The sequence below is a fragment of the Schistocerca nitens genome, chromosome 9 (genome assembly GCF_023898315.1).
Source record: "Schistocerca nitens isolate TAMUIC-IGC-003100 chromosome 9, iqSchNite1.1, whole genome shotgun sequence".
In the NCBI taxonomy this organism is placed as follows: Eukaryota; Metazoa; Arthropoda; class Insecta; order Orthoptera; family Acrididae; genus Schistocerca; species Schistocerca nitens.
The window spans coordinates 352,875,853-352,903,557 of record NC_064622.1 but is presented as its reverse complement, the minus strand read 5'-3'; the positions used below and the strand labels follow the sequence as shown (position 1 = coordinate 352,903,557).

General features: G+C 44.4%; 1 protein-coding gene across 1 annotated transcript; it reads right to left on the bottom strand.

Moving 5' to 3' along the window:
- Positions 1–6,783: 6,783 nt before the first annotated feature.
- Positions 6,784–25,181, bottom strand: LOC126204239 (arylsulfatase B-like). Its single transcript, XM_049938634.1, has 8 exons — positions 25,080–25,181; positions 22,780–22,939; positions 21,983–22,206; positions 19,755–20,004; positions 19,387–19,535; positions 14,252–14,387; positions 9,315–9,473; positions 6,784–7,262 (listed from the first exon to the last, which is right to left on the bottom strand). The coding sequence occupies exons 1-8, from the start codon at positions 25,179–25,181 to the stop codon at positions 6,784–6,786; spliced, it is 1,659 nt and encodes a 552-aa protein (XP_049794591.1).
- Positions 25,182–27,705: the final 2,524 nt, after the last annotated feature.

The following is a 27,705-nucleotide window of genomic DNA, read 5'->3' as shown; positions in this document are numbered from 1 at the left end:
AATTTCAGATCTGTTTGTTGCCGGGAGGTCTAAGATGTTACCCTCACGAGTTGGTTCTCTATGTGCTCAAGGTAATTTTCGGACAAGACATCCAGAACAATGTCACACGAATCCCTGTCTCTGGCACCTTGTTTGCCTGTAATACCATGTAATTAAGTTTGTGTCTTGGTTTGTGGTTATATATTTCAGTTGTATGTGATAACAATCAGAGGACTTTTACATCTAATTATAATTAGTTTACCTTACGATTTACTACAGCTGATTCATTCTAAATTCCGTTTATATAACTGTGGTACCGAGCCTGATAGTCTACCTGCCCATGGAGGCATGTTTGTTAATTAGCTTAAAGTCCTTTATAGTAATTATTCATAACCAAATTCGTGTAGATACTAAAGCACCGTCGCCCATTGTAAAACTTGCATGCATGGCCGCCGGCAGTTGATTCTATATGTCTTAATGTTTTTAAAGTTTTTTTTGAGTTGTGAAATTTTGTTCACTTACGATTGGTCAGTGCTGCTTAAGGTGGCCTATAAGTGCGCGGCGTAGTACTCCTTAAGGAAATATGTATGTGCAATTTAATTACTTGAAATAGCTTGACCGTGGTAGACCGTCTGTTGCATTAACTAAGTGTAATTATTTGTTCGATCAACTGAAGTTCCGGGCCTGTAATGGTGTGTTAACGAGCAGGGCCATATGGAAATTAATAATTCTTGCCCGGGTTCCCGGGTTCGATTCCCGGCGGGGTCAGGGATTTTCTCTGCCTCGTGATGACTGGGTGTTGTGTGATGTCCTTAGGTTAGTTAAGTTTAAGTAGTTCTAAGTTCTAGGGGACTGATGACCATAAGTCCCATAGTACTCAGAGCCATTTGAACCATTTGAGTAATTCTTGTTGCATCTGCTTAGTATTTGAAATTATTTGTTAAGAAAAGAAAGGGAGTTTTGATCTTTTCTAGCAAACGTGCAACGTTCTTTGTCTTTTTTTAAATTGTAATCTTGCACCAATGCATTTTAAAAACTGTATTTGTGATGCGGTGAGCCTTTGTGTTTAAGTGCCTTATTTACTAATCATGAGTGATTTCACTATTAAATTGCGTATTTTACAGTCGCTCACTGACAATAAGTTACTGTTTAAAAACGATATATACAGTTTTTTTAACCCAGCCGCTTACCACTCTCCAACCAGCTCCGCACCGGCTCAACATTATTTTTAGAAAAGATTTTCAAAATCATCACCGTGGTGATCGATGCGCTTTTTTTGCTCGACTGATCGTATTGAGAGTCGTCTGACGAAAAACGTTCTTGCCAGTTGATTTCTCGTTGGATATCCACCTCCATCCACTTCATCAATATCGTGGGGATTAGATGCATAAACTCTCTAGTTTAAGTAGCCCCAAACCACAAAATTACAACCCTTATCCGCTATCGACTCTTCGTTCATTTGTAAAAGTGAAACGTTTGATGTGTGGCACGTTGCTTCGTCTTGTTCGAAGAAGCTTTATTGTTTTTCATTGTCAAAAATTTGTGTGAATTTCTAAGGGACCGAACTGCTAATAACAACACTCACACCCATGCCCGAGGGAGGACTCGAACTTCCGGAGGAAGGGGCCGCGCAATCCGTGACATGGCGCCTCAAACCGCGCGGCCACTCTGCGCGGCATTTTCATTGTCAGTTCTTCAAAAATTATGAAGTTCATTCGGGCGTTGATAATCCGGCAAAAATATTCTTATCGCTATACGATTACCGGAAACTGCACACCAAACACAAACTTTTTCGTCGTGAAGTGGACTTTAGAATATCTCGCGAGGATTCCCCACAATCCAATTCCTTGCGTTCCCCGAATCACGATGGCCCGATGAATGAAATCATGCCTCGTTTGATATCAAATACATTAGGTTTATCTGTCTACCAACAATGTTTTCCAGAAGGCAGTAGAAATAACCAGTTTGTTTCGGTTTGTCTGTCTGCTACAGCTGTTGCACAGTTGAAACGCGGTATGGTTTCAGTTCTAATTCATGAAGAATTTTAGGCAAGATATGTACAGAAAAATGTAGACACTATTTAACAGTCCATATTAATGTAAGAACATGACATACCGTTACAATTGTCGCACGTTGGGAAGGTTATTTTTTTGTGTTCAAAGTGACCCACATTGGATGCTTAACAACGTCGATGCCGCTGACCTGTTGACCGAACTACGTCTGTCAGTGTTGCTGGTTTGGCAGCCGCACAGGACGCCTCGATGTTTTCCCGTAGCTCGTTGAGTGTAGCTGGCTTCTGCCGATAAACTTCATTTTTCAAGGTCCTCCACAGGTAGAAATCAAGAGATGTAGGGTCTGGAGTCCGTGGTGAGTACTCAACAGCTCCTCCTCGATCTCTCCATTGTCCACTTTGTGTTCCAAGTAGCCTCTGACACCTCTGTGGTAGTGAGAGCGAGTGCAGTCCTGTTGTAGATAAAATCTTGCAGTTCAACACACCTCTCGGATGGCAGGTAAAATCGATGTTTGTAGCGCATGATGATACACCTAATCAATTACAGTACCTTCAAAGAAGAATGGCACAATCAAACAGCGCGATGGCAGACCACACCACCCATTAACACCCGGTAGATTAAAATGTTTGTTCACAAAAATCTGAGGATTTTCAGGAGCCCAGTACGGTTCAGTTTGAATTGTGCCTTGTCATACCAGATAACCAAGCATGCAAATCGTTCATCCTCGCGAAGCATGCTTTCAGACCACCCACAGTACACTATCCTTCGATCCGGGCCGTCCTCGTTTATATCGCGCAGTGGTCTTGGAATGTACACTTTCAACTTTGCAGCCTTCAGAATATTTTGTACGGTTCGTCGGCTGATCCAGCTTTCACGTGCACATTGCTCCATACATTTTTGAGATGACCGAGTAAAATGTTGCAACACAGTGGCGCTGGAAGCTGGACTTGTTGATTTTTCTGGTCCGCCAGACCTTTCCTTATGCACATCCTGAACAGTCGGCTTCAGATTTATCCCAAATGATACACCTCATCAATTACAGTACCTTCAAAGAAGAATGGCTCAATCAAACAGCGCGATGGCAGACCACACCACCCATTAACAGCCGGTACTTTTGTACGTGTTCGTGGCTGAGTTCGTACACATTATGCCATTGTCGTTGTACCTCCATCATGATTTCGCACTTCCAATACCACTTGTACGTTGCTCAAATGAAAATCATACACCATTCATTGATGCACTGTCGTCTGCTGCAAAACGCGCGCTGAGACCTGTTGAGAAAACAATGCACTGCGCTACCTTGAAAAATTTCAAAGATATTAAGTATCAAAAATTGTCTACAGTTTTCTGAAACCCTCTGTATTTAACACCTGGTTGATGGGATAACTTGTGTGCTTATATTTTTGGGTTGCCGGTAAGTCTCTTTTCATTACCGGCAGTGGTCTGTGGATTTGTAAAGGCAGATTGCCTATTTCGTTTTATATTTGAAACCTAACCTGTTGTACACCGTTTTTAGGGTAAGGTCTACGATCCCTTGTTGGTGTAACACATTTAGCTTCTAAGTCAGTACATCCAAAACGTCGGCAAAAGATACGGCACATATTCTGATACTCGCAAACTCATTCATCAAAACCTATATGGTACTAAACGTTGACCTAGATTCATGAAATTTGGCGACAAGCAAGATTCCACAGTACAAGTAAAGAAAAATTGTAATTATATCATATAAAATATCATTTTACCATCAGAACTTACACCGCATTTATCCGCCATCAAAAGAATAACAGAAAAATATTACTGCATGTTAAAATGAAATGTGTTATCATGTTTTAGTAAGTAAATAAAATGTTGTATTAAATGTTTTATATCTTATATGTAAGTCCCGTGCTCGATTTTATTTGTATCTTCAGGCTAGTCTGAGGTAGAGATTTTGATACGGTCTTGGAATTCCCGGGGACGATATTTTGCCATTATCGATAAAAGAGAAAAATCTTTCAGATTCTTGATTATCGGCGTAAATGAACTATCTATATACATAATTAAGTTTGTACCGAACACTCAGTGCGCGAACCCTGCTCGCACTTGGCCAATTATTTCAGTAAATCGTGTCTGCTACTCTTCGCTGGTAACTGACATTCCGAATTTTTCCTACTATGATCACTTGACGTGTTAATTCAAGCGACTGTGGACGAATATAGGTCTCAACTATAGACATTCCCTTCGGTTTTGAACAAGACATATTACACGACCACAGCTACACTTTCAATACCACTGTGACTCGTGGCCGTCTGATGAACGGCAGCAATAATCAGTACTAACGTATATCGCCAAGTCGCACTAGTTGTCTTAGACTCTTTCATACGCAATGCCAGATAGCGGTTTCATTATGGATTCGCTTTTATGTTTTTCACTCTGTACTATGTTCTTGAATCTTCACTCTTCTCCAGTGAGGGCGACTTAGTCTCTCACCTGGCTAACCATATAATGTTCTGGACTGTTAGCAATCATTTCTTCCACTTCGCTCACAAATGCTCTATATAATTTTATGTCACTAGGAGTCATGGGGAAGCTAACAGACATAGACAATTCATAGAAGGTCTGGAAGGTTATATAGGATTCTCATTCACTTGATAATGGGATGGCAATATGGAGTAGATACTTTGACGTTGGCTTTGAAGCCTGTACATTGGTAAGGCATATTCCTCATCACTCTCATGATGCTCTTCTCTGTACTTGTTGAAGTCCTGTAGATCATGTGTTTCCCTCGTTTACGGCTGCGAGCTAGCTAATGGTTTTGTTCTACATACATCAAATGGATAATTCTGAATGTTGAAAACCTGTTACTTATCTATGACGGCATATTTTTCAGTTAGTCTTACTGGACAATGTGTTTTCTGCATTTACTTGTACGAATTGCTTTCTTGAGGACGCCATCGTAAACTGATGGTCTAGTAGGTACACTACTGGCCATTAAAATTTCTACACCAAGAAGAAATGCAGATGATAAACGGGTATTCATTGGACAAATATATTATACTAGAACTGACATGTGATTACATTTTCATGCAATTTGGGTGCGTAGGTCCTGAGAAATCAGTACCCAGAACAAACACTTCTGGCCGTAAGAACGGCCTTAATACGCCTGGGCATTGAGTCAAACAGAGCTTGGATGGCATGTATAGGTACAGCTGCCCATGCAGCTTCAACACGATACCACACTTCATCAATAGTAGTGACTGGCGTATTGGACGAGCCAGTTACTCGGCCACCATTGACCAGACGTTTTCAGTTGGTGAGAGATCTGGAGAATGTGCTGGCCAGGGCAGCAGTCGAACATTTCCTGTATCCAGAAAGGCCCGTACAGGACCTGCAACATGTGGTCGTGCATTATCTTGCTGAAATGTAGAGTTCCGCAGGGATAGATTGAAGGGTAGAGTTACGGGTCGTAACACATCTGAAATCTAACGTCCACTGTTCAAAGTGCCGTCAATGTGAACAAGAGGTGACCGAGACGTGTAACCAATGGCATCTCATTCCATCACGCCGGGTGATACGCCAGTATGGCGATGACGAATACACGCTTCCAATGTGTGTTCACCGCGATGTCGCCAAACACGCATGCGACCATCATGATGCTGTAAACAGAACCTGGATTCATCCGAAAAAATTACGTTTTGCCATTCGTGCACCCAGGTTCATCGTCGAGTACACCATCGCAGGCGCCCCTGTCTGTGATGCAGCGTCAAGGGTAACCGTAGCCATAGTTTCAGAGCTGATAGTCCATGCTGCTGCAAACGTCGTCGAACTGTTCGTGCAGATTGTTTGCGTCTTGCAAACGCCCCCATCTGTTGACTCAGGGATCGAGACGTAGCTGCACGATCCGTTACAGCCATGCGGATAAGATGCCTGTCATCTCGACTGCTAGTGATACGAGGCCGTTGGGATCCAGCACGGCGTTCCGCATTACCCTCCTAAACCCACTGATTCCATATTCTGCTAACAGTCATTGTATCTCGACCAAGGCGAGCAGCAATGTCGCGATACGATAAGCCGCAATCGCGGTAGGCTACAATGCGACCGTTATTAAAGTCGGAAACGTGATGGTACGCATTTCTGCTCCATACACGAGGCATCACAACAACGTTTCACCAGGCAACGCCGGTCAACTGCTGTTTGTGTATGAAAAATCGGTTGGAAATTTTCCTCATGTTGTGTGAATGCTCTGAAAAGCTAATCATTTGCATATCACAGCATCTTCTTCCTGTCGGTTAAATTTCACGTCTGTAGCACGTAATCTTTGTGGTGTTGGAATTTTAATGGTCAGTAGTGTATATTATTAGGATCCAGCCCAGGAGATACCAGGTTGAGGATTTATGCCGTTCCATTCCCTCTAGGACGGCCCCAGGACCACTCAGCCTGCTGTTAAGATTACTATTGGGGTTGTCTCCTTGGGGTAAAAGGAGGCTGGCGTGAGTCGCCCATCACCCTTAGCCCTCCTAGTGCCACGGTGAATAGAGAAATTCCTATCTAGTGAAGTGAGGATGATAGGTAACCGGCTTGAGCCACAGATTTGACCTTTTGCCACTATAAATAGGCTTTTTGAGCTGGCTTCCCTCTACAGAAGGTTCGTCTATATTGTTCTATTTAATGCAGGCAACTTTTGTTGGTTTTCCACTGGAACTGATATTGAGAGAAAATCACGAAGTACTATGTGTGACACACTTTTATTGGTATTTCAACTAGTTACATCAAAGTAGTGGTACAAAATAGGTGTTGAGAGAGAGAGAAGGATCTACGTGATGACGTTGCACATGGGATCCGTTTCGTCTTGGAGGCAGTCGACCCAGGGCACCCAGGTGTTGTTCCAGCGCTTGGGGTCGGCCTCTGCGGTCTGCGTGACGTTGGCCCCCGGCTGCGGCATCAGAGGCTGCGACAGCGTCTCCAGCCGTTCCAGCAGAGTGTCCACGAGGCCCTCCGGCATGTCGGCGGGCGAGCCGTCGCCCGCTTCGCACGGATCCTGCCTCATGTTGTAGACACACCAGCCGCTGCTGCTCGTGATGTTGCACAGTCCGTGCACGGGCCGCTCCGGGCAGGACACGGTCGCCTCTTCACGCAGCCGCAGGACGTCCTCCACCTCCGGGGCAGCACCGACCACGCTGGAGATCGCCTGCCCCACTGGACTGGCCAGCACCTCCACTGGATTGTAGGCCGGCGTGAACAGCGGGTCCTCATCACCACTTGCCCCCGCGTAATAATCGTTGTTCTGCACACCTGCCACACGAACACAGCTGTTACTGCTGTTGTCCAAACTACTTACAATATTACGTACATTATCTGATTAAAAGTATCCTGCCACATATTACTGGTCATTAATATGGGCGTGTCCACCTCTACATTTATGACGGCTTGAACTATGCTGGGGACATCTTCAATGAGGTGTCTGAATGTTTTTGTAGGAATGGCAGCCCATTCTCCCTCCAGAGCCGAAACCAGGGTAGGTAATGATGTTGGATGCTGGGGTTTGGAGCGAAGTAGGTGATCTAACTCAGTCTAAAGGTGTTCCATTACGTTCAGGTTGGGATTCTGAGTAGTCAAATGGATTTCAAGACTGTTATTGTTCACCAGCCATCGCCTCACAGATACTCCTTTACTGAATTGTGCAATGTCGTGCTGATACAGTCAATTATCATCTCTGTCCCTTACTGTACATAATACACAATGCTGGAAAATGTGTTCACATCCTTCTGCATCCAGCGTTTTCTTAAGTGCGATAATGGAGCCACACCCTAACCACGAAAGACACCTACATCTACATCTACATTTATATCCGCAAGCCACCCAACGGTGTGTGGCGGAGGGCACTTTACGTGCCACTGTCATTACCTATATCGGCCGGCCGGAGTGGCCGTGCGGTTCTAGGCGCTACAGTTTGGAACCGCGTGACCGCTACGGTCGCAGGTTCGAATCCTGCTTCGGGCATAGATGTGTGTGCTGTCCTTAGGTTAGTTAGGTTTAAGTAGTTCTAAGTTCTAGGGGACTGATGACCTCAGAAGTTAAGTCCCATAGTGCTAAGAGCCATTTGAACCATTTTTTTGGACACACCTTCTCTGTGTTTCACTGTTGGCGCTAGAGGTAATGGCATGAAACGTAATCCAGGCATTCGCCAAATCCGTCTTTCCATTGGATTCATACAGGGTCTAGCATGATCTATCTCTATGAATGACTCGTCATGCAATATTCAGTGGTGTCGTTCCTTGCACCACCTCAAACTTTTTTTAGCACTTACTACGGAAATGAGTTGCCCGCACAAAAGTCCCTTTCCATCAGTACATGAGGTTTACCTGTTCTTGGTTCAGCTGTGGTTGTTCCTTGACGTTTCCATGTCGTGATCACATTGCCAAAAGTCAACTTGGCCAGCTTTGGAAGGGTTGAAATGTCCGCAGTGGATTTGTGATTTGTTTCTCAGGTGATGTGCAATGACTAGTCCACGTTCATAGTCTCTGAGCTCTCTTGACTAACGCATCGATACCACAACACTGCCCATCTCTTTTTATACTTGAGGATCCGCCTGTTGTGGCGTCTAGTGGTCAATTCCTCATTGCATAACTGTGTCCGAATACTTTTTACCAGATTGTGTATGCACTAAATGCAACTGCCCAACATCATGTCGCTATTACTTTTTCATATACTCTCGCTTTTTGCACTCTTACAAGTTTTTGTCTTACATCATCTGAAAATTACAGTAGCTTCAGATCCATACCAACGTCACAAAACTATTCAGTCTATGTTTCGTACTTCCCTTTCTAAATGCTCTGCTAGTTAGCTAACTGATAAAGAAAGTCATAGGTGTTTCACTGTGCTCTGTCAATCGTTTTTCTGGTATTAATACGAATTCACGATTGCCTTTTCTAGAGCTAAATCCTACAGTGTCTCTTCGACTCTTCTCCAGACTTTTGGCTGTACCAGCTTTCTTATCTTTCATGGCAGAACTCTGGTAGCAAAATATCACTATCATATAAATACCTGAAAAACTACTTGCATCTAAAAATCTCTCGTTCTTGCCGATGTTCCGCTGAATTGTGTTCTGCAGACAATACGTTATAAACTACGAAATAAAATATTACTAGCTCGTAACACATAGTAGTTATATCTCTAATGGACACATCATAGTTATCTATTCTGGTCTCGATGGTCATTGGAACCACAGATTGCGCAGCATATCTCTGAACTTGTCTACTTACTGTGCCTTTGTACTGTTAGTACTGTTGTTACATTTGTAGTGGTGTTCCAGATAACGCCAGTCCGGATATGGCTGCTACTGACCTTTGACGAGCTTCCAATCGCCAACGCGGACGGCGCCGTTCTCGGCCACCTCGTCGTAGTTGAGGAGTATCTCCGTGCGCTGGCTGGGCTCTCCAGAGACCAGCCGCGGCCACATGTTCACGCCATCCAGGTCGTCCGGCAGGTCTGACGCATTACCTCCTGGAAAAGGCAGCTCCGTAAGCGACAGAAATATGGGCCTGCTTTTAGGCTTCATATGTGTGCGTACATACATATATTAATCCTTGTTCCATAGATCATGAATACTACATTTCGTAATGATGTGGATCGTGTCACTTTAACATAAGTTTTCTTTACACAAAATAATTAATTTTCTTTTTTTCCAGTTACTACTTCATATCTAAGAATTCATCTATTGAGTAGAAGGAGTTGTCATTTACAAATTAATTTTCTTTTAAATGTTGGTCTGTCAGACTTTCAATACCATTTGGCAAATTAGCAAAGATTTTTGTGGCAGCATAATTCACCCCTTTTTGTGCCAAAGTGAGATTTAATCCAGAATAGTGGATTTGATCCTTTCTTCTAGTGTTGTAGCTATGCACTTCGCTGTTATTTTTGAATTGGGATGGGTTATTAATTACAAATTTCATAAGTGAATATATGTATTGCGAAGGTACTGTGAATATCCCGAGTTCTGCAAGGTGATCATGGGTGGGCTCCAGCTATTATTCTGATTACACGCTTTTGGGCAATGAATACTTTCTCTCTCTTAATGACGAATTGCTCCAAAATATGCCATATGAAAGCAATGAATGAAAATAGGCATAGTAGGCTAATTTACTGATACGTTTATCATCAAAATTTGCAATAACCCTAATAGCATAAGTAGCTGAACTTAACAGTTTCAGCAGATCATCGATGTGTTTCTTCCAATTCAATTTCTCATCAATGCACACACCCAGAAATTTTTTCTACCTTAGCAACAGACTTCCGTACATAGTCTATATTTATCAATGGTGTTATGCCATTTATTGTACAGAATTGTATAAACTGTGTTTTCTCAAAACTTAGTGAGAGTCCATTTGCAGAGAATCACTTAATAATTTTTTGAAAGACATTATTTGCAATTTCTTCAGCTGACAATTTCCTCAGCTGATTGTTGCTTCTTGGGTTTGATTGCTTCTTGGGTGTGATTACTATACTTGTATCATCAACACAAAGAACTAACTTTGTATCTTCATGGATACAGAGTGGCAAGTCGTTAATATATATTGAGAACAATAAGGAACCCAAGACTGATCCCTGTGGGACACCATTCTTGATACCTCCCCAGTTAGAGGACTCTGCTGGTTTTTGTAGACTACTGTACTGTTAATTTCAACCTTATGCATTCTTCCAGTTAAGTATGAATTAAACCATTTGTGCACTGTCCCACTCATACCACAATACTTAAGCTTCTCTAGAATAATTTGTGTATATCCAAAATAGCTGCACTGGATGTAGCTACAATGAAAATGACAATAAAATTTAAGGACCTTTCAATGTTAATGCAGAATGAACAGTTTGCTACCATACATTCATACTTTAACTCAAGGGACCTTTTGTTTTTGGTTACAGAAGTTGTTCTTTTAAGAGGTTGTTTGTGGTCTTCTGTTCTAAGACTAGTTTTATGCAGCTCTCCACCCTGATCTCTTCTGTACAAGCCTGTCTATCTGTACATGACTGCTACATTCAACATCCATTTGCATCTGCTAACTGCTTTCAAGCCTAGGTCTCTCGCTCCACTTTTAATCATTCCCCCCCCCCCCTTTCCTTACACCCTTACACTAGCAAATCGACAATTAATTGACTCCTCAGTATATGTCCTATAAAGTGACTCCTTTTTTAAATCAAATTTTGTCACAACTCTATTTCTCCACTGATTTAGTACGTATTTATTAGCACATAATCCGCAGCATTATTCTGAAGCGCCACATTTCAAAAAATAATCTGTACTAAGTTAAAAGAACGTCAAAAGAAAAGTGAATCAAGGGTAACTGAGTGAGGCTGAATTGAATCATACGATACTTAGGCTGGGAAATGGGAGACTGACAGCAGCAGTTTAATCTTGGTAATTCTGGCCGAACTAGAGAGGTATTTGTCTGTCAAGGGTAGCATTGTACGAAGTGAAACATGGATGATACGCAGTTCAGACAAGAAGACAATAGGAGGTTTCCAAATGGGGAGATGCAGAAGAATCCTCAAAATTAGATTCGAAGATGGAACAACTAATGAGCGGTGCTGAAACAAAGTGTGAGTAAGAGACATAAATGGCACAGTTTGTCTAAAAGAAGGGATCGGTTGACAGGTTAAAATCTGACAAGGAATGCCTTGAGTGTAGGATCGCAAAAGGTCAAATATGTTTACGGCGTTCGTCACTGCACACATTGTCTACCATGAAACGAGAATATTGGTTGCCAATGGTAGCAGGGGGCGTGACTGCTGGTATCCAAACGTGAGCACAGTATGAGACTACGGGAGTGTAGTTGAACTGCTTAATCGACGAGTGATTCGCAGCAGTGCTACAGTGCTAGTGGAGTTGATACAAAGCAGAGCAATGGCAATGATAAACAAAGCAAACATTGCATTATATCTTCAGAAACAAATTGTAGTAGTTGACATTTCCTCAGAAAAGAACCCAAGAAATTTCGCTGAGTGAGAAAGAAGTGGCAGATGAAATATAAGCATTTCTGCAAGGTGTGTCAGTGGAATGTATGTGGTGTCGTATACTCTCGACTGTTAGGACAGTGTACATGAGGAGTACAATGACGACGATACGTGCTTTACAAGTGAAAGTGATATAGAGAAAGATTTAGAGCCATGTAGTTTATAATCCTTGTCGGACAGGAAGTCACAAATCCTGTCTCCAGTGAAACGTAGTAAAGGACAACCGTTGTTGAAGGGGCAGGTACTATAAATAATTACGTGCATACAAGGTCATTCTTTGCATAGTAAAAAAAACAGTTATGAGTAGATTTCGAATAAGTTCGTAGCAATGCGACATTGTAGTGCGGGTGTTCAAGAGAGGAAAAGGCGCACTTGTTACAAAAATTGGTGTTTGCGCGTTTCAAGAATGCTCGACAAAATTTACAGGATGTGTATGATAGTGGCCTTCTACGTTACGCTAATCAAAACACTCACGACATAGAGTATAATGATTTCAAGGAAACCAGTGGGTCCGCAGCTCGTGGTCCAGTGGTTAGCGTTGCTACCTCTGGATCACGGGGTCCCGATCTCTGCCCGGGGATGGGGTGTTTGTGTTGTTCTCACCATTCCATCACCATTCATGAAAGTAGTTCGACTGGACTGTGTACAGATTGGGTATGACTACGGGAGCTGACGACCGTGCAGTTGAGCACCCCACAAACCAAACACCATCATCATCAAGGGAACCAGTGAATTGTTGCATAACTGCAAACAGTGCTACAGAATTGCAAGACGTAAGATAATGACATTTCAAACCAACCGTCAACTTAACGATGCATAGCAAACTGCGGAATCGGCCCGAAGATGATATAAACGAACTTATGGTATCGTTCAGTAAGGAATTTGCTTTCAGTTCTGAGCAATCGGTATTTGAAGAGGAAATATGAAAGGAATCCCGGAAATCAGAGGTACCAAGAGAGTTGTATCAAGATCAGCTAGCATCAATGACTTGATGCATTGGTATACATTTATGCCGGCTCTTAATCTGGATGGTAAATTGGCTGGAAAGTTACTTATTGTGCTGCGAGAAGTTTGAGGTGTTCCGCCCGTACGATTCTTTCTCGTGTGCGTGATCTGGTAAGGGCAGAGATGGATATTTACGTTACAGCAAGCAAGACTGGGAAAATGGGGGTAAGAGAACTGCAACTATGGTATGAGCACTGCTTCTCACCAATAGCTAGTCAAAAAACTTGCTTTTCCTTGATTTCTGGTCTGCACTTAAAAATCATACTTCAAAGAGCAAACTGTCCCTCCTGAAAAGTGTGTGACCTGGAACCACTGGACAAATTCCGCCAGCTTCCCAATAAGCTCCTCGAGAGACAGTTTCGCATTCGGTTGCATGCCATCCATTCCACCAGTTCTCAGTTACACAAATTTGTCTGTGTAAGCATTCTTTAACAGTGGATACCAAGCTGGACGTTCTGCAGGGTTGGTAACTGCAAAGGAGCACGCACGTCTTCGATCTTGATGGTGCGAACATTTATGATCACTGCGGCGTGCTATTTTTTATTCAGTGTTCAAGGTGCAAGTTAATGGTTTGTTTCGAAAATTGCTTAAATGTCGACGATGTCCATTTTGTGAAATATGATACATACATACCGTAGAAGGTTGATCTCTGCCCCTTGCGGACTCTCGTTTTCTGTCGCCCTACTAATGCACATGGAGACTCATTAGCAGCGAACATTTGTCCTGTCATAATTGTTAACGCAACAGTTTCAAACGAACCTTCTGAATACTGAAATTTCGACCTGGCATTCAAGGGGTTCCTTGTGAGATGTTAATGAATTGTCAGATTGGTATGGAGGGAAGTGTGGGGGTAAAAATTGGAGACCATGATTCGAATACAACAAGTAAGTTCAAGTGGATGTAGGTTTTAGTAGTAGAGCTCAAGGAGCTTGCACAGAACTGACTAGCGTAGGAACTGTATCGAACCAGACTTCGAAGTGAAGACGACAACAACAACAACAACAACAACAAGGGTGGGACTCCGCAGTATGGCCAACGTTTGTCGTGACCACTCTGGTGGCCAGCTCTCCCAACAACTGAGCTCCGCCCCTCTCCCCCCCCCCCCCATCCACACACACACACTGCTCTCGACGTACCCTTGTGGAAATACTGGCATTACATGCGAGTGGTATTGACAATGGCACCAGATGTGACCGTTTCCCTGGGTGCCCTCCCAAATGAGCACCCTACCCCCTCTTCCCCCCCCCCCCCCTCTCCCCCGGACGTACCTGCTGCGGCATACAGCGTGGGCAGCCAGTCCGATATGTGCATCAGCTCGTGGTCCACCCTGGACGTGTTCTGCAGCAGGGGGCTCCACACAGCTGCCACGCCGTGCACTGCACCCTCCCACAGGCTGTTCTTTATCTGGAAACAAAACAGCACGACACGTCACAGCATGACACGTACCGTACTATAACTTACATATAATGTCCTACAGCTAAGAAATTAAATGCAGCGTTTCGGGACGCAGCACATAGGGAAAACAATTGTTTCACTCAAATACGGCAAATATACAGCTCTTCAGGTACAGATAGAATGTGTACTGCACATACTGCAGCTACATTACTGTTCCGCAAACCGTCTCAAAGAATACGGAGGAAGCTATGAAGGACGTACACGTGCATTATGGACCCCTTCCCCATTGCGTTCTCGAGTGTTGTGTGAAAGAATGTTTTATATCCTTGGATGTACGGGATTCCCTCCAGTCTCCCTATGATGAACACTACTCGGTTACTATATCTTTGAAAGTAATATATTGTGCGTCTCACAAGGAGCCTTCTGGTATTTCAAAATTTGTTCTGCACTTTCTGACCATTTTAGTTTCAGCGCATAGCGTTGTAGGCTTCTGGGCTATTTCTGACACTCTTGTGTTGTATATAATTGGTGTTTCAATTTCGACAGATGTTTAGGGCTGATAGATCGCGCCATGGGGAGAAATACACTCCTGGAAATGGAAAAAAGAACACATTGACACCGGTGTGTCAGACCCACCATACTTGCTCCGGACACTGCGAGAGGGCTGTACAAGCAATGATCACACGCACGGCACAGCGGACACACCAGGAACCGCGGTGTTGGCCGTCGAATGGCGCTAGCTGCGCAGCATTTGTGCACCGCCGCCGTCAGTGTCAGCCAGTTTGCCGTGGCATACGGAGCTCCATCGCAGTCTTTAACACTGGTAGCATGCCGCGACAGCGTGGACGTGAACCGTATGTGCAGTTGACGGACTTTGAGCGAGGGCGTATAGTGGGCATGCGGGAGGCCGGGTGGACGTACCGCCGAATTGCTCAACACGTGGGGCGTGAGGTCTCCACAGTACATCGATGTTGTCGCCAGTGGTCGGCGGAAGGTGCACGTGCCTGTCGACCTGGGACCGGACCGCAGCGACGCACGGATGCACGCCAAGACCGTAGGATCCTACGCAGTGCCGTAGGGGACCGCACCGCCACTTCCCAGCAAATTAGGGACACTGTTGCTCCTGGGGTATCGGCGAGGACCATTCGCAACCGTCTCTATGAAGCTGGGCTACGGTCCCGCACACCGTTAGGCCGTCTTCCGCTCACGCCCCAACATCGTGCAGCCCGCCTCCAGTGGTGTCGCGACAGGCGTGAATGGAGGGACGAATGGAGACGTGTCGTCTTCAGCGATGAGAGTCGCTTCTGCCTTGGTGCCAATGATGGTCGTATGCGTGTTTGGCGCCGTGCAGGTGAGCGCCACAATCAGGACTGCATACGACCGAGGCACACAGGGCCAACACCCGGCATCATGGTGTGGGGAGCGATCTCCTACACTGGCCGTACACCACTGGTGATCGTCGAGGGGACAATGAATAGTGCACGGTACATCCAAACCGTCATCGAACCCATCGTTCTACCATTCCTAGACCGGCAAGGGAACTTGCTGTTCCAACAGGACAATGCCCGTCCGGATGTATCCCGTGCCACCCAACGTGCTCTAGAAGGTGTAAGTCAACTACCCTGGGCAGCAAGATCTCCGGATCTGTCCCCCATTGAGCATGTTTGGGACTGGATGAAGCGTCGTCTCACGCGGTCTGCACGTCCAGCACGAACGCTGGTCCAACTGAGGCGCCAGGTGGAAATGGCATGGCAAGCCGTTCCACAGGACTACATCCAGCATCTCTACGATCGTCTCCATGGGAGAATAGCAGCCTGCATTGCTGCGAAAGGTGGATATACACTGTACTAGTGCCGACATTGTGCATGCTCTGTTGCCTGTGTCTATGTGCCTGTGGTTCTGTCAGTGTGATCATGTCATGTATCTGACCCCAGGAATGTGTCAATAAAGTTTCCCCTTCCTGGGACAATGAATTCACGGTGTTCTTATTTCAATTTCCAGGAGTGTATTTGTTAGAGACAAAATATTTGCTGACGCTTCCCGGCTACGCTAGGCGTCGTAAAGACTGGCTATGCACCTGATAGGCAGCAGCGCACAGGCATTTTGCTACGCTCGTATGCAATGTGTGTTGCCTATCAACCAGACATCTGCTCTGTGTGAAAGGTGGTAGAACGAGCATAATTGAAATTCCTGATTCGCTTCTAAAATATCTTTCCACGATTAGAGACACACATAGATTTTCTCGTTGTAAATCTGTGTTTACTAGGGTAGATAGTGTGCTCCACACATGGTTAGTAGACTCTGCTAGTTTGGTGAAACTTTGTCTTCACAGGAACAGCGAATGCTAACGGACAGCTGGCGTCGCTGGGACGTGTCAGTGAACATTTTGTCTCTAACTAAACTTGATCCGCATGACGTGATCTGTCACCCCTAGATGTTTGCCGCAAAGACTTTGAAGCACCTTGTGACGGAGTATAGCATATACTTTTAACCCACTGAATCTTTTTTCCACATTACCTCTGAAAGAGAAAAATTGAGTATGCTTCCAATGAATACATAACTTGGGAAGAGCCTCCATAAATCTTAGGAAATCGCCGAATCAGGGATTTCCTGACCACTGAAAAGACACAAGTTGGCCAGCAAATTTGACCCCTTAGTCTTGAAGCAGTTCTCTGTGATCAGCTGTTATTTGAAACGTGACATTTTGCAAGGGGCAGGTGAAGCAATATGAAAGCGATTAATCTGGAAATTTCATTCGAGCCACCAGCAGCTTGCAGATGAAGAAGAGCCAACGAGAATGTCTTGGGCCTCCTAGAGAAGCCAGCGGCGGGAACGCTACAGAAGTAACAACTGAGGCGCGATCGGCACGGGCCGTTCGAGGTGGATTTCCCGGCTGTGTTGCCAAGTGAGGCCGCTGGTTCATATGGAGGACGCTGATGGCCTCACGTTGGCTCAGGCAAACAGGTACTTTCCGCCTGTGGAGAGTTGTCCCTGAGAGTTGGACAGGACGGCAACCAGCCGGCTCGCGTGCCTACTTCAGTTTTCACTCCGTTGGTGCGAGGTACACTGAGCGATTTGGTGCCGGACTTCTACGTGTTGGAGAAGCAGTCATAGAACATCTTATCGTATTCCTCTCATGGCGGTTACTTCCTCTTAGGGTCATTTGGTGTTTGGAGTAATATCATTGCGTAAGTCATTTCCGTAGTCACCACAGTCACCAGTTACTGTGGAGAGTAGCGTTTCATTCTGTTGGATGAATTTTGTTCGGGTCTTCGCCGATATTTTTTCGTAATATCTCTAATCCAACGGCTGCTAAAGCTGGCCTTTTATATAAGGTTATATTGTGATCAAAAACATTATTAATAGAGTCACTAGTTACTGAGGCAAATCTTTAAGACAGTGAAGTAAGCCACTATTTTCAACAATATAAGATAATTTTTTCTGAATGATTTCTTGAAGCCTTTAGTTGCCAATTTCTTTATTTCTTGTACGATTGTATCGGCCTTACGCCGTTTTCAAGTATTTTATGGGTGAATTTTTGGTAAGCTTTGCAACAACTGCTCGAAAGTAACGTGCTCCTAAAATAGCGTGAACACCTCGAACTAATTTATGAGTATAACATGATGTCATAGGAGCAACGACGTAGATGACATAATCTGTTACCAAAAACTAATCCATAAAATACTTGAAAATGGCCTAAGGCCAAAATTGTACAATCGTACAGGAAATAAAGAAAATGGAAGCTGAAGGCTTCAAGAAATCATTCAAAAAATTCATCGCAGCTGCGGACCCTATCGCATAGAAAATTATAAAAAAAATATATAAGGTTACTTTATTATTTTCGAATAGTTACAGTCTCATAGAGTTCACCATTTTGAATGAAATTGTAAATTTGAGCCTCATATTCTGATTTGCTTACAGGCTGAACTAAGTTCGAACAAATATGTCTATTTGATATGAATATTGTAATTACCTTTCGTAATTTTTGCTGTTTAATAAATCAGTTGTGAAATATTGCAGCTCTTCCATTCCTCTTCTAACCTGTCCCACCAACATAGACAGGGTTGCATATTTGCAGAGGAACCACCACCAACAGGAGGAAGAGAGCAACGACATCTTTCTATGTCCTCTGTAAGAGTTTTGTGGTCTTTCCAAAACCAAGAGTGCAACCACTACGTAGCAATTAGGACACTTGACGCTATAGAGTAGCAAAAACGTAAGTGTATGATATCGTAGACCTGAAATCCCACTGTTTCGGCTCAGTCTCCTGTTGAAAGTGTTGTTCTTCCTCCACACTCATTGGCCCCTTTCCTTACGAATAAACGAGAGGTGTTTCACATGTGTCTTTATAGAGATTAAACTAAAAATCTAAACACCTTCCGAACAGGCCATGGAGGCCCAACAGTACCGACCGGCCGCCGTGTAATCTTCAGCCCACAGGCGTCACTGTAAGCGGTTATTGGGGGGGGGGGGGGGGAGGGATGTTGTCAGTACACTGCTCTCCCAGCCTTTTTGTTTACGAGACCGGAGCCGCTACTTCTGAATCAAGTAGCTCCTCAGTTTGCCTCACAAGGACTGAGTGCACCCCGTTTGCCAACAGCGCTCGGAAGGCCGGATGGTCACCCATATAAGCCCGATAGCTCTTAACTTCGGTGACCTGACGGGAACCGGTGTTACCACTGCGGCTAGACCGTTGGCTCTATATAGACGCAGGCTTGTGTAGCTAGATTTATGTTGTACGATGATGAAGAGAGAGGGCACAGGGTGAAACATGATGCCGGCAAATAGCCTTTTTCTCTCGAATGGCACCTAAAAGATCAGTGAAAATGTTGTCCACCGCGAGGATTCGAACCAGCCTGCCTCAGAGTAAGCTCCAGGACAAAGGCGTGTGTTAGCGATCTCGGCTACGGAGGATAGCTATGATGGGGATAACATTTCATTAAGAAAATGTGTCCAAAATAACGCAACACAATTCGGACTTTATGAGAATGTAGAGAAGTCGACTCACGCCTCTGAACGGGAAGTTGGAGCCCCAGTTGACGTCGCTGCCAGCCCCGTTGTCGGCGACGAACACTATGATGGAGTTGTTGAGCATGTCGCGCTCGTGCAGGGCTGTCACCACACGCCCCACCGACTCGTCCATCTTCGCCATCACCGCTGTCAACACAATAACATTCCCACTTATTATACCATAATTTACAGATCGTGGTGTATAACAATATCTGAGTCATATTAATACCATAAGCTATGAACAAGACGCTGAAGTGCCATTTTGGACACTAAATGTTCCATCCCAGCATCACCTCACTGGTGATGAAGGTGTTCATAGGACGGAAAGCAGTAAGAGAGTGTAACCAGCGCTGTGAAACGGCTCACCTGCGAGTATGCGGCGGTCGGGGTGCGAGATGTAGGAGAAGCTGTTGATGAGGTCCTGCGGGGCGTTGATGAGCTGCGAGTGGTCCCCGGGGTGGCAGGCGAGGTGCGCGAAGTAAAGGAACAGCGGCCGCTCCGTGTCGTGCTCCCGGATCAGCCGCTCCGCCTCCTCGGTGAACACGTCCGTCGCGTACTTGCCGTTGTACTGCCACGCCGTCGTCAGGTTCTCGCGCAGGTCGTACCCGTGGGCACCCTGCCGGGGAAAACGCAGCACTCAGCTACGGATGGGACACTGTCTCAGAGAAGCTCGTGTTGTTCCCCGCGTCTTATACACTGCGTGTCAAGGACAGTTGGTAGACAAGAAACCATCTACCGAAAGGATATCACTCAGCCACATGTGCGACGTGGTTTTACTCAACAAGCTCATGTTACTCTCCACAATAACAAGAAATTGCTATACTTCTTGTGACAATCCTATCAAAAATGAATTAATGATCGAGAAAAAAGATCACCTCTGGTTAAGAAGCCATTACCGAAGGTAATCGCCTACATCGTCGTAATATGACACACGTAAATCTAATGCTCATAATGCTTTATAATGTAAGGGAGCGCTATGAAATGACGAGTTCAGATACTAAAATCACCAAATTCATTACACACCTGACTGATGTACTAAAAATACGCAGAACATTTTGCACCTTATGGACTGGAAATAACATCACAGGTGTTTGTCCATTCAGGATATCAAACAGAGGCCATTCCGAGACAATGACAGGAACGTGGAACTTTTTGTTTACCGCCATGTGGAGATATTACCTAAGTTTGAAGCCAACGTGGCACGTATGTACCTGATAACATTTGTCAGATGAAGTGTTCAGTGCGGAGTACAGACTGACATCAAGAAATATCTCGTTATCGCAACAGGAGAAAGGTCTGAGACTGTAGTTAAGCTGTGGTAGTGAATACACCGTCTCTACAGAAAGGTCAGAGGCTGACTTTATTCCTGGCGTATACAAGACGTCAGCTCGATGACTACGGCGGAGAGCTTCTGTAAAGTTTGGAATGTAGGAGGCGAGGTACTGGCAGAAATAAAGCTGTGAGAACGGGGCGTGAGTCGTGCTTGGGTAGCTCAGATGGTAGAGCACTTGCCCGCGGAAGGCAAAGGTTCCGAGTTCGAGTTACGGTCCGGTGCACAGTTTTAATCTGCCAGCAAGTTTAATATCAGCGCACACTCCGCTGTAGAGTGAAAATTTCATTCTGGAAACATCCCCTAGGCTGTGGATAAGTCATGTCTTCGCAATATCCTTTCTTTCAGGAGTGCCAGTTCTGCAAGGTTCGCAGAGGATCTTCTGTAAAGTTTGGAATGTAGGAGACGAGGTACTGGCAGAAATAAAGCTGTGAGGACGGGGCGTGAGTCGTGCTTGGGTAACTCAGCTGGTAGAGCACTTGCCCGCGAAAGGCAAAGGTCCCGAGTTCGAGTGTAGGTTCGGCACACAGTTTTAATCTGCCAGGAAGTTTCGTATCAGCGCACACTCCGCTGCAGAGTGAAAATCTCATTCTGAACTGCGGCGGTAGCTTGAACCGAACACTGTAAACAACAGACGTGTATTCGGCATGTCAATTGTGAGCCGACAGAGTTAAGCTGTGGACGTGCTGCTGTAGTGCGTCAACTTTGTTGTGTCTCACATCGCAACATCTCTAAATCCAGCTTTCAAGGCATTCTGCACAACACTTTGAAGAAGATGAAAGTGTGTGCAGAGTTTGTCCAGCACAAATTTCAAACAAAAACAACGATGCATGGATGCCTGCCTGAAATGCAAAACAAGGACTATCCTTTCCTGGAAAAAAATCAATACGAACTTACCACAAAACAACAAAGTGCCGAAATTCGCGTGAAGGGACAACGCTTAGACGACATAATCGACACTCAGGTCAACGTGACGCGTGAGTTGACCAACATCTCAAAGAAGGAGTTTTATAATTATTTCACATGATTCTATGAAGGCTTCGTGCGTTGCACTCAAGTGGTGGAAGGCTATGTAAAACCCCTAAAGCGTTAAAACCATCAGCTTAACTTCTCTCTCTCTCTCTTTCTCTCTCTCTCTCATTTTTTTTAATAATTCAATCTCGAAACAATTGGGATTAAGTGATATGTGCGCTTGGGCCTCTAACGTTACAGTATACGACTTTGTGAGGTGACTTGTAGTGCAGAAAAGAAGCCGACTGGTTACCTGGTCTGCAAATATGTAGTCGTAGTAGCCGACGCCGGCGTTCCAGTAGCCGAGGTGGGAGTCGAACCCGCGGTAGGTGGGCGTGTAGACCTTGGAGTAGTGGCCCAGGTGCCACTTGCCGATGGCCCTGGTGACGTAGCCCAGGTCCTTGAGGTACTGCGGCAGGATCTTGCCCTCGGGCAGCGCGTGCACCTCGTCCCCCAGGATCACGTGGCCCTGCATGCCTGCAACAACACGAGGTGTCTAATGTCAAAAAAATGGTTCAAATGGCTCTGAGCACTATGGGACTCAACTGCTGTGGTCATAAGTCCCCTAGAACTTAGAACTATTTAAACCTAACTAACCTAAGGACATCACACACATCCATGCCCGAGGCAGGATTCGAACCTGCGACCGTAGCAGTCGCACGGTTCCGGACTGCGCGCCTAGAACCGCGAGACCACCGCGGCCGGCGTCTAATGTCACAACGCACACACGTAGATGGAAAACCTGTGGAGCAATCCATCTGCTGATAACGCAACAGCATTTGCTCTCTGCAGTTATCTGAGGAAACGAAAGGGGCTTCAAAACACATCTGCATTAATTACTGACGAGGTCGTAGGAAGGAAGAAGTTTACAATCCCACTTCCAATTGAAGAAGAGGTATCAGAAATTGAGAACCAGAACGAAAACTTACACAAACATTAAATTTGAGAGACACTAGAGGAGTTTGCTGTGTATAATCTCCTCACGTGGCATTATAACGAGAAAGCGCTGGTGCAGTGCTAAGCACGGACCGTCGCTGACGTCAGACTCACCCAGCCGGACGGGGTACTTCCCAGTCATGATGGCCGACCGGGACGGCGTGCAGACTGGCTGCACGTAGTGGCCGTTGAGGATCACCCCGTGGTACGCCAGGGCGTCGATGTTGGGCGTGGGCACCTGGTCCGAGCCGTGGAAGCTCACGTCGTTCCAGCCCTGCAACACGTTTTGCTACGTCACACGCATTCTTCAGCTCATGAGCACACGTCTGTAATGAGACTACCGTATTTTCTTATTAATCATTTGGGCCTATTTTACACACGTATTAAGATGGATTAATGGATTAAAGATACAGCGGTGCTGAGGGAAGCGCCATGAAATATAAAGACAAATTGTCATTGATTATATCTGTTTACCACTGTTCGGTGTGACATGTTTGAATAAGCTGAAGAGATCTCTGTTTCCTCTCTGTTTGGCTGTTACATCGCGTATCCAACAAAGCTAGTCTTCACTTTCATAAGACGTTCCAAGCATTTTGTATTTCACAGTTCCTGTACCGAAAATGCAAACACTCTGATACATGGAATTTTTAAAACCTTACGTAGTACCACCCTTCAAATGGGATCACCGTCTTCTTTCCCCCTTCCTTCTATTGTTCACGTTCAATTTATAACATAATTTTCCTCCAAACCTTTATCCTTCATCGTTGTTTTAAAATTTGACGCAATGTATTTAGGTTGTGGACTACTTTCTCATGAAAAATTACCTTCCTGCTCTTTTTCCTCTGAAGCATCCACTTTTTTCCAATAATATTCAAAATGAACAATATTACTTTCCAATCGAGCGTAATGTTCCCATTCCGGTTTCTGTGGCTGTTCCGATACTGACCTCTGTAACGCTCGGATTGATCTGTGTTCAAACCACAGAATAGAGTGCTATTTTTCCTATCTTCTTTAGAATATTTCTTTTCCTCATGTTCTCTATTCATTACTAAAGACCTTTTCACTTAGTTTCCGTCCCGCAGTTTATTCTTTTCGCCCCTGGGTCTATTGCGTATTATTATCAAGGCTTGTAAATCAATTGAACAATAAACAGAGGTTATGGCTAAGGTATTCACACATGCAGATTTTTTGTGCGATCAGACGAGAGACTGCGCCTAGCACATGAACTGTGGTGGAGATATTACTCAGCAGCAGATTTCAGTCAGTTCACAGCGCCAGTTTATTCTGATCAGGATTTTCCATTTAAGGAATGTAAGCCGATGGACAAATCAGAATTTCATGACATTTCGCATCCAGATTAAAAAAAAAAAGGAATACTTAGATAGACCAGCACGAATGAGGAAAGAAGTGACTAGCCATAGCAAATTACAAGGGTACTATCTGCTATAGGATTACCTCTTACTGAACACGGTGAAAAATGACTTTCACTTTTGCTTTTCGAGGGGGGAGGGTCCGCCTTGAGGGCAACACACCATTTTTTTTCTTTCCTTCTGTAAATTAGAGGCGTTTCGCTGGAATTTCAGCGTCGTCCGTGAGCTTCTATTTTGTTTGTACTAAGCAGGAGGAATGTTCTTTAGTATGCGTACACATATAAATTTGAGTCTTTAAGCGGGTATTTACAAATCTGAAGAACAAACGAATTTCTGTGGATGTACAGGTACACCTTGTTAACACATGCTGTGATTTTCTGGTTTTTATGTTTTACGTTACATTTTCTTTACTTTCAACAGTTTGTTATCTGCAACTGTATAAACTCAATGTAGAAAAGCCATTTACTTCTAAATTTTACAACTACAGATGTTGTGGTTGTTGGTAGTTTAACCATAACTTCTCTTTATTATTCAATCGATTTATCACGCTTGCCAGTAATACGACTCAAGCCTAGAGACGAGACAAATAATCTGCGAGATCGAAACTAAGTGAGAACTTTCACTTTCTATTCCATTGCCAGTACAACCTTTCGAACTTTGCTTGGCATTAAGTGAGATCGTAAACTTTACAACTCAGACCGCTTTGGACCTACCTGGTTCCCAGATTGGCTGAAGGTAAAGTGAACTATTAACTTTGAAGACCATAGTCATGGCATTGTGATTATGATGAGCAGAGTTCATTGTACTCCATGTCACACAACATAACGTTGCCTTGCATGTGGTCAGTTTGCACCATCTAATAAAGCACTAGCAACTGGAGATTTTCAGTATCCAAAGAGGTCATAAAATGCTACCACAAAACGTGTCTCATAATTCTAACAACTGATGTCAGTGATGTACTGCTATAGCTATAGTTGAGCACATCTGTCCTACAGTCCTTCTTGAAAACTTAACAAACAAGGATTTCAGTGCATGGCGACTCACCATGTCGTCGGCGACGATGAAGACGATGTTGGGCGGCTTGGCCCCTGCCTGCCCCACGGCTCCCACCAGCCACACACTCGCCACCACCAGCAGCAGTCGCATCCTCCCCAGATGTCTCTGCCAACAGTCAGGCACATAACAGGTGTCAATACAATGCCTTGTTCTACTGGAAATGTACACTTGGTTGTCATACTAATGAAATTCATTTGTAAGTCTTTCAGGGCCCCATTTTGTTACAAGACACCACCTTACAACATCCAGCGAGTAAGGTAATTGGCAACACGTTTCTTTCTAACTCCAGAGTACGTAGTTGTTACTGTTAGCTCTCAATCACACATTCACTGATCTTCATATTACATAATTACACTCACGATGACCTCTCCATTGACGAACATCCCACATTAGTCCCCCATCTGGATCTCCTGGAGGGTACTGCCAAGTTGGAGGTGAGCATGAGAAAAATATGGAATAACCAACAAAGGAGTAACATTTTACGTGACACAGCATTGGATGTTAGAAGGTTAAACGTAATAGGAAAAGGGAAATGTAAAGGCTCAGTCTAGATATAGTGGGGGTTAGTAAAGAGAAATAGAAAGAAGGCAAGGATTTCTGGTCAGACGAATATAGGGTAATATCAACAGCAGCAAAGAGTAAGAGCAAAGAGTAATGAATAGGAAATAGGGGCAGAGAGTAAGCTACTGTGAACAGTGATAGTGTTATTCTCATCAGATTCGACAAACAACCAATGCCAACTACGATAATTCAGGTATATACGTCGAAGTCGATAGAGATTGTATATGAAGATACTGATCTGGTGATTCAGTATGTAAACGGAGATGGAAATCTAATAATCTTGTAGGATTGGAGGGTGGTTGTAGGGAAAGGACAGAAGAAAGATTTATGAAAGAATATGAGTTGACAGTAAGAATGACAGTGGAGAAGAGTAATTTTAGGTGGTAATAGCGAATACTCTGTTCAGGAATCACAAGAGGAGGAGGTATACTAGGAAAAGACTAGGAAACACGGGAAGGTTCCAGCTAGATTACGTCATGGCCATACAAAGATTCAGAAATCAGATATTGAATTGTAAGGCGTTCCCAGGGACAGATATAGATTCAGATCACGATTTAGTAATGATGAAGAGTAGATTGAAGTTGAAGAGGATCGTCCGGAAGAATCAGTGTGGGAGGAGTAGCATACAAAAGTACTGAGGAACAATGTGATGCGTTCGTTCACTAATGATGTGGATACTGGGGTGAGGAATGTCAGAGTAAGCAGTTCCGTTGAAGAAGAGTGGACATCACTAAAAAGGGATAGAATAGACAAACATGGGTACAAGGATTGTAACTGCGAAGAAGCGTTTGGTAACAGAAGAAATAATTCTGTTGCTAGACAAAAGAAGGTCGTACAAAAATGTCCACAAAAAAAAACAGGAATACAGCAATATAAATCAATTAAGAGAGAAACAAACAGGGCAGCCAATGCGAAATGGCTGCAGGAAAAAATGTGAAGAAAACGAATGAAAGAAAAAAGATCGTTGCGAGGACTGACTCAGCACATAGAAAAGTCAAAACAACCTACGGTGAAATTAAAAGCAAGTGTGGTAATATTAAGTGCAATGGAGTTTCTACTGTTAAAGGCGGAGAGAGCGGGTACGTGAAAGGAGTACACCGAAGGCTTCTATGAGGGGGAGGTGGTGTCTGATGAAGCGACAGAAGAAATTGGAGTCGATCTGGAAGAGATAGGGGAGCCAGTATTAGAATTTAAAAGGGCTGTGGAAAATTTGAGATCAGAATGGAATCCCAATTCATTTTTACGAAGAGTGGGCCCCTTACTTAGTTTGCGTTTATCGCCAATCTCTCGTCCAGCGGAAAGTGTCAAGCGACTGGGAAAACGCGAAGGTGACTCCTTTATATTAGAGCGGTAAGAGAACGGACCAGCAAAATTAGGGACTGGTAACCAAAACATCGGTCTGCTGCAGAATTCTAGAGCATATTGTGAGTTCTAATGCAATAAATGTCCTTGAGATCGAAAAGCTCATGTCCACGAAACAGCACGGATTTTGAAAGCATCGCTCGTGCTAAACCCAGTTTGATCTTTTCTCACGTACATAATGTACTGCGAACTATGGATGAAGGGCAACAATCTGATTTCAGAAAAGCATTAGATACGGCACCTCACTGCAGACTGTTGATGAAAGTACATGCATATGGAATAGACTCCCAGATATGTGAATGGTTCGAAGACTTCTGAAGTAATATGACCCTGTACGTTGTCCTCGACAGCGAGTATTCATCGGAGACAGGGGTAACATCAGGAGTGCCCCAGGAGAGTGTGATAGGACCGTTGCTATTTCCTATATACATAAATGATCTGGCAGAGAGAGGGGCAGCAATCTGCGATTGTTTGCTGATGATGTTGTGGTGTATAGGAAGGTGTCGAAGATAAGTGACAGTAGTTGGTAAAGGATGACCTAGACAAAATTTCTAGTTGGTGTGATGAATGGCAGCTGGCTCTTAATGTAGAAAAATGTAAATTAATGGCCGGCTGGTGTGGCCGAGCGGTTCTAGGCGCTTCAGTCTGGAACCGCGCGACCGCTACGGTCGCAGGTTCGAATCTGCCTCCT